General features: G+C 40.9%; 1 protein-coding gene across 1 annotated transcript; it reads right to left on the bottom strand.

Moving 5' to 3' along the window:
• Positions 1–2,588: 2,588 nt before the first annotated feature.
• LOC116100309 (carcinoembryonic antigen-related cell adhesion molecule 10-like) lies at positions 2,589–8,568 on the bottom strand (the record flags this gene model as incomplete). Its single annotated transcript, XM_031384127.1, has 2 exons — positions 2,589–6,044; positions 8,202–8,568. Coding segments are annotated over 2 exons (735 nt in total), but the record flags the coding sequence as incomplete, so codon positions are not given.
• Positions 8,569–8,578: the final 10 nt, after the last annotated feature.

Raw genomic sequence — 8,578 nt, 5'->3', positions numbered from 1 at the left:
AATTCTATTTACTTAAAATATGTTTTTAAATGTTAAAAAATTCAGACAAATTGAAATCATGTAACTTTCCTCATCATAATGCAATAAAAGTTAAAAAAAAAACTGGGTTTTGTTTTCCAAAATTATGGGTGTGCTCTAATATTACAAAAGAAATGTAAAAAATATAGTTAAACTGCCAATGTTCCATTAGCTGCAGTTTACAATTCAATCAGAAGCTCAAGAGTTTTAGCCCACCCATATTTGTAATTAAGAAAAAATTCGGCAGGTGGAGATTGTTGCAGGGTTTGTGTAGGGCTGATGAGGCTCTAGAACTTGTGGGGCCATTACAGCCTGGCTTGCCTACTCTAGCGGCCATTCCAGGAAATGCATATAGAATTATTATGGATTTGGAGGATTGTTTTTATACTGTTCTTTTGCATCCTGGTAACTGTGTGAAGTTTGCATTTAGCAAGCTTGCTTGTAATTTTGAAGAACCCATGTGATATCATTGGAAAGTTTTGCCTCAGGGAATGGCTAATAACCCTACATTGTGTTAAAAAAAATTGTCTCTTCTTCAATACAAGAAGTTAGGACTTTGACTCTTTCAGTATATATTATTCATTATATGGGTGGTATATTATTAGCTGATCCCTCTGATGGAGTTTTACTACAATACAAGCCTTTGCTCTTATAAAACAAACTTTAAAACTTTGGAGTATTTTTGTCCCAGAAAAGATTCAAAGACCATATCCTTTTCAATATTTGGGACATCAGTTATATCCTAAACAAATTGTAGCACAGAAAATTCAAATAAGAAAAGACACTTTACTTTAAATGATTTTCAAAAGTTGTTAGGAGATGTCAATTGGCTAAGACCTCATCTTAAGCTTGCCACAAGAGAACTTAGAACTCTGATATCTCAAGGGGAATGCAAATCCTAATTCTCCTGGATAATTAACTGATGAAGGACAAATAGCTTTGCAGAAAGTAAAGGAAGCTTTTAGCCAACAACAAATACATTATACAGACTATAATCAATTCTTGGCTGTTTCACAGCAGTCCTTTGACAAAAGGGACCACTGTGCAAGTCAGTGGAATAAAGGGTGTCTTAAACGAAGAGATTTGGGTCGTGTTAGAAAAGATTGTTCCAGGAACAGAGGCACTGACTGACAATCAGGTCACGCCCCCGGAATTCTTCCAGGACGAATGCACCAAGGTTAATCATTGGGCCAGGTCTCAGGAAATAGGCCCAGATTAAGAACATTTACATTTGAGTTAATACAAAGCTCAGAGCAGGCTCAGTGGAGGCCATTCTGACAAGCTCCTAGAAAGGTATTTACCAGATTCTGTTTATTGCCTCGCTTGTTCCTTGACCCAGAACTGATCTTAATCATTTTGCATGTAGTTAAAATGTTATAATAGCAGACTCAAAAAAAAAAAAAACCCAAAAAACCAAAAACCAAAAAGAAACCCAACTTCAGCCTCAGACCTGACTGGGGTCATGTCAAAAAGGAAAGCAGGAAAAGATCCTCAGGACTTGCTTTTATGTTATAGAGATTTATAACAGGCATTAGCTGATAAATGACTACAAATAGTTCCAGCAAAAGTACAAACTCGGGATCCTTATAATTATTTAGGTTTTAGACTTACAGATCAAGCCATTTATGCCCAGAAGACAAGTATCCGTAGGCACAGTTTAAAAAGTTTAAATGATTTTCAAAAACTGTTAGGTGATATCAATTGGCTTTGCCTCTATTTAAAGCTTACTACAGGAGAATTGAAACCCTTATTTGATATTCTTAAAAGGAGTTCTGATCCTACCTCCTCTCGATCTTTAACCTCATAAGGATCGTTGACCTTACAACGAGTAGGAAAAGCTATTGAAAAACAATTTGTTACTTATATGGATTATTCTTTGCCTTTATATGTGCTGATTTTTAATATGACTCATACACCTACAGGATTATTGTGGCAAAAAGCTTCTCTTATGTGGATATATTCAAGGATATCTCCTAAACGTAATATCCTGCCATATTATGAGGCAGTAGCCCATATGATTATTCTTGGAAAGAAACAAGCATTGATTTATTTTGACAAAGAACCAGACCACATTATTCAGCCTTTTGTTTTGTTTTTTGTTTTTTCAAGACAGGTTTCTCTGTATAGCTCTGGCTGTCCTGGAACTCACTCTGTAGACCAGGCTGGCCTCGAACTCAGCAATCTGCCTGCCTCTGCCTCCCAAGTGCTGGGATTAAAGATGTGCCCCACCACCGCCCAGCATTTATTCAGCCTTTTAATGTAGACCAAAATACTTGGTTAAAGCAGCATAGTACAGATTGGTTGCTTGCTTAAATAGGATTTAAAGGCACTATAGATAATCATTACCCTCAAGATAGGTTGATAAAATTTTTAAATATACATAAGGTTATATTTCCCAATATGACATCTTTACAACCTCTACATAATGCTCTTTTAATTTTTACTGACAGCTCCTCTAAAGGACGAGCAGGATATCTCATAAATAATCAACAAGTAGTCATATCATAGAGACTCCTGGGCTCTCTGCCCAGCTAGCAGAACTGACAGCAGTACTGAATGTTTTTCATCTGTAAATGATACTTTTAATCTTTTTACTGTTAGTCAATCTGTGGCTAAGTTTCTTCCTCTATTAGAAACTTGTGGTGCATTTCATTCCAATACACCAGCTGGATCTCTGTTTTCACAACTACAAAGCATCATTCTTACCCCCCCCCCCAAAAAAAATCCCATTTATATTGGTCATATAGGAGCTCATTCTGATCTTCTTGGACCTTTAGTTGCAGGCAATGATTGCATTGACTTAGCTTTATTAGGAGACGCCTTAGTTTCTGATCCTGTTGCACTGGCTAGACGTGATCATAAATTTCATCTCTCTAGTCACACTTTAAGGCTCCAACATAAGATCACTAAGAAGCAGGTTAGAATGATTGTAAAACAATGCCCTAACTGTCTTACATTATCTCTAGTTCCTCATTTAGGGGTTAATCCATGAGACCTTATGCCTAATCACATTTGGCAAATGGATGTAACTCATTATGCAGAATTTGGAAAATTGAAATATGTTCATGTCTGTATTAACATGTGTTCAGGTTTCCTTTTTGCTTCTCTACATACAGGAGAAGCTTCTAGGAATGTAATTGATCGTTGCTTACAAGTCTTCAATGCTATGGGATTACCTAAATTCATCAAGACACATAATGGATCGGCCAACTTATACTGCAAACAACTTTACATCATTTTGTAAGGAATTTGGTATTGAATGTAAAATGGGAATTCCTTATAATCCAATGAGACAAGGAATTGCTGAATGTGCACATCTCACTCTGAAAAATTGGCTTTTAAAAACAAAAGAGGGGGAGTTATATCCTTCAAGGTTACTAAAAGCACACTTTTCTTTTGTCTTATTTGTTTTAAATTTTTTTGCAAATTGATGCTAAAGGTCAGTCTGCGGCAGATTGCCACTGGCATCCAGTCACTTACAGCTCATATGCTATGGTTCAATAGCAAGACCTCCTAACTAATACATGAAATGGTCCCGATCCCATTTTAATATGGGGGCAAGGTCCTGTTTGCGAATGGAGCCTGATGGCTGCCTGAAGGATTGGTTCATTTATGGCATGGACCCTGAGCCTTCTAATGATTATGATACCAATGATGAAGATGGCTCAACATTCCTATAAGCTGCCTGAGTTTCCTGGAATGTAGTCTCCACCTTTACTGGAGAGCAAGTGTCTTCTATCAATTCTCAAAGCCACCCCTCATATACCTGGTGGCCAGACTTTGTGTTTGATCTTTGCCAGTTAGCAGCTGGATTAGATACCTGGGACATTCCCACAGACAACTTTAATTTTTACACTGCTTGGACTATTAATTATAGTGTTGTTGCTTTTAACTTTTGGACCTTGTATTGTAAACAGATTGGTTGCCTTCACACAGGATCACTTTCAGCAAGCTCAGCTATTCACCATGGCAGTTATTCATCGCTATGAAGAAATGCATTGAGTGCATATTCATATGTTCTTCGTGGCTTTGATCTGAATGAGAAAGGGTGTGCTATGTGCTATAGAAGGCTGGTAGTCAGAGACATATAAGAGTGTTCTTGAGCTCCTATTGACCTAAGACAGAGACATACATCAATGTTATGTTTGTCCTCCATGATGGATAAGACGGAGTAATATAGACACCAACCTAAGACAGCCATGGTTGCCTGGCTACTCTTTACCCTAGACAGGATTATAGAAAACAAGTAAATCTTGTGTCCCAGCCCAGCTACTGATATTGCTCATCTTTAAAAAGCAAGAAAAGGGGAATTGTGCCCTTCCCAGCCTTGAGCAGGCTGAATAGACCTTGAGCTTTTGCCTTAATGACCTAGGCGGAGTCATCTGCCTGGGTTGCACATGCAACTTCCTACAGGAATTTAGAAGAATAGACTGCCTGCCGACCTTGCTTTGCAACATAATCCAGCTGAAACAAAGGATGGGTCTGTGGGCTCTCCCTATATAAAAGCAGTGCTGAATATTAAACTTGGAACCTTGATCAGAACCTAGTCTTGGTTTCATTCTTCTCTTACCTGTCTTCCCATCTTTTTTTCTTTTCCAACTCCCTTTTCAGGTGAACCCAGTTTGTCTATGGCCACTGGATGGCTACACAGGACCTTTGACTGATGGAAATGCAAAGACAGATTCCCTTTTAACACTAACTCTTTTCCTAGGAATTAACAACCTGAAGAAAACGTAGGAATCCCAAGCACACTTTCCTTAAAACACTTCAGCATTAAAACTAGGTTTCACTAACTAAAGAGCAGGCTCTCCTGATAGTTAATGGATGCTCTTCATGTGTCAGAGTTAATATCCACCTCTACTCTCTTCTGCCATGACTCCCTGAGGATTTTTGCCCAGTCATATCTGTCACACAAATATTACTTATGTCCCCAGATTTGGGAAATTAAAATACATTCATGCGATTCTAGACACACTCACTCTTTGCTTATTGCTATTGTCCCCCTATCTGGAGAAGCAGTTAAGGAGGCTAACTCCTTTTTATTCAAAGATATTGCTTTACAGATTTTGTTTTACAGATTTAGGCATCTGTAAAACATTAAAAACTGGTAATGCCATTGGGTTCATTGCTAAGTGTTTTCAGGAATTTTGCCATAAGTTTGATATAACCCACATCAGAGGCATACCATAGAACATTAAAGGACAATGATTTTGGCCAGAGCCAATGGGCAATTTCAAAATTATTTTAAAACAACGGAGAGGGAGATGGGTATTGTGGGTACTCCTCATAGTATTTTATCTTCTATATTATGTACCTAAAAAATTGCATATTCATAAAGTAGGATTAACTCTACCCATGATCCAGAGGCTACAGAGAATTAGTTACTGTGTACATTAAATTGCACAGACATCAAAGTTTTGATATAGCATATCTAGTGTGTAGGTTCCCTGTGGGCGGGATCTGACATCCTCAGACCAAGTTATCTCACAATCTCTTCTCTCAAAGAGTGGGTCCCCGTTTATTACTGTTCTTCCCCACTCTGTGTCCTGTACTAATGCTCCAACCACAATGTGGGGAACATAGTAGAGTCATGTAGGGTTGACAGTTCTCTGTGTGAAGCAGGATTAGCTCTACACATGACCCAGAGGCTACAGAGAATTACTTACGGTGTACATAAAATCGTACAGGTATATGGCTAAGATGAAGGTCTTGATATAGCATAGTTAGTGTGTAGGTCCCCTCATCATTCTTGGTGACACTTTGGAAGAGCAGGGATCCATTGCTGTATATTATCTCTCTGCCACTGTATGCAGTCCCCAATTGAATCTTATTAGAGGATAGTATAATTCGTGCAATTGCATATTTTTTATCCACAGTGGTTCCCTTGAACCAGTAAATGGCTCGGAGTGCCCGTGGCAGGTTGTGAACAAGTAGAAGAACGTTCTTGTCTTCAGTCACATTGGGTGGCACAGCCTCAACGGTGGTTTGGGCAGCGGTGGGAGGGCTCCAGGAGGTTAAAAGGGAGGCTAAGAGGGAAGAGAGAAAGATCTTTCAATGTTAGGACCTTTGTAAAACCTCTCAGCCTTGCTGTGCGTGTGTGTCCTATTGGGTGGTGGCCAGCAGCATCACCTCCATTCCTCAGCCATGCTGTGTCTTTCCACTGCAGGAATTGGTCTTCTCAGGTGTTCACACCGCTCACTGCTCACTGCCCTCAGACCCCTGCTCACACTCAGAATCTTGGCTGTGTGTAGGGCTATCTTCTCTGACCTCCTCCTCTAAGGACGGTCACAGCCATGGTCCACTGGAGAGATGTTACATCAAATTTGATTCAGAAATTCACTGGACCTCAAGACATGTTTGCGTTTTTCCTCAGGATATTTAAAACCCAGCCAAGATTTTTGTTCATTATTTTTCTGTCTACAATTAAACTTTGCTCTATAGGAATGTCCCTGGAAATTTGTTGTTGCTATTGTTACACTGAGAAGCATTATAGCCTTCATAGTAATTTGCTACTCCATATGTACTTTAAAGATTGGCTTCCATACCCTGAAATTTAAAAAACAAAAAAGGGATGTCAGGGAGTCTTGGATTGGGCTTGGTCTAGCAACCCTAAGAAGCATGCATCCTAGATTTTCAGGTTCAAGCCCATAGCTCCTGGGACACTGCATGCCTTTCAGTTCAACACCCCCTCAGGCAGTGGAGCATTAAGATATCTTTGTATCTCTGCATTCTCTAGAAGTCAGCAAGGCATATAGAGCTTGGTAGGACAATCAGTCTTAGACATTAATCTTAGATACTCTGTCCCGATCAAAACCGCCATTTTATCCTGGCAAACTACATTTGTGTTCTTTCTGGTAACCACCATCATGTTCTGTTTCTGACAAGTGTATAAAATGTCTGATTTCCACAGTCTCAGTCTTGCTGTGACCCCTCCTACCTGACCTGATTTTAATTCCCACTGACCCTGTCAGACAACTCTGGCTCAGTAACCAAGGGGCTCCCAGCTCAATCCTTTCTCTCTTCTTCCATCACAGTAAGAGTTGATTATACATTGTTCCTGATGCTGACTGAAGGGTGTAGTGGGTGTAGTGGGAGAAAGCAAAGCCTTCTCCTTCATCCTGTGTTAGGAACAACACCAGTATACCTCGGAACCTGTGATTCCAAGTCCAGTGAAGAGGGTGTGGGTGGGGCAGGCCTGGGACTCTGTTGAGGAAAGCTGACTTACAGTTCAACACTTCCATGGCCAGGACCAGGCTTCCACTTAAGCTGCTCATGCCTGAGAGGAACATCTCTGAACCCACAGCTCCTCTCTGATGCACGAACACCTAATCAATTCTCCGGGGTGTGGCTGTGGACCAATAAACTAGTGCCACCCAGGGCCTGTGGGAACCTCACTCAATAACTATTTCCTGCCTCAGTTTCCCTACAACAGTATATATGGTAAATGATAAAGAAGAACAATGATCTGACTTTCCATAGATCAGAGTCTGTTACCATTTGCCTGCAGGAAGTAATCCCTGGGCCAGACACCTAGGAGAGCAAGGAGCCGTCACTTGTTCACTGTTTCCTCCTATCTTTTTTAGGGCTCTTGACCTTCCTGTGAAGTTTCGCAGGAGCATCAGAACAGTTGGCTGGTTGTCTTTCATACCTCTCCACTATGCAGAGCACACTGGGTCTCAGAAGGAGGTACCCCGGTGACCTACCTCAGACATGGCTCTAGTACACGCTGCCGGTCAACAGCTGCCAGCCTGCAATCCAATCATTGTCCCCTTCAACTCTAACAAGAGGTCCAATTGCAACCCAGTCTAAAAGCTTCCCAGGGTTCCTGGAGTCCAGGGTGGCTCTGGATCCAAGCTTCCTGGTACTCCCCTATCTGTGAGAATCTCATGGTTTCCTCAGCCAGGCCCTGCTTGAGTCCTGAAGGGTCTTTCTCAAAGGCCATGCTCAGGATAAGCACCCTAAGCTACTGGGCAGGGTCTGACATCCTCAGACCAAGTTATCTCACAATCTCTTCTCTGAAAGAGTGGATCCTGGTTTATTGCTGTTCTTCCCCACTCTGTGTCCTGTACTAATGCTCCAACCACAATGTGGGGAACATGGTAGAGTCATGTAGGGTTGACAGTTCTCTGTGTGAAGCAGGATTAGCTCTACCCACGACCCAGAGGCTACAGAGAATTACTTACGGTGTACATAAAATCGTACAGGTATATGGCTAAGATGAAGGTCTTGATATAGCATAGTTAGTGTGTAGGTCCCCTCGTCATTCTTGGTGACACTTTGGAAGAACAGGGATCCATTGCTGTATATTGTCTCTCTGCCACTGTGTGCAAGCCCCATTTTACTCATATTAATGGATGTTATATATCTTATAATTTCATATTTTTTATCCACAGCGGTTCCCTTGAACCAATAAATGGCTCGGAGTGCCCGTGGCAGATTGTGAACAAGTAGAAGAACATTCTTGTCTTCAGTCACATTGGGTGGCACAGCCTCAACGGTGGTTTGGGCAGTGGTGGGAGGGCTCCAGGAGGTTAAAAGGGAGGCTAAGAGGGAAGAGAGA

The sequence above is a fragment of the Mastomys coucha genome, unplaced genomic scaffold (assembly GCF_008632895.1).
Source record: "Mastomys coucha isolate ucsf_1 unplaced genomic scaffold, UCSF_Mcou_1 pScaffold21, whole genome shotgun sequence".
NCBI lineage: Eukaryota > Metazoa > Chordata > Mammalia > Rodentia > Muridae > Mastomys > Mastomys coucha.
The sequence above is the reverse complement of the archived record's forward strand: the minus strand, read 5'-3'. Positions and strand labels throughout refer to the sequence as shown.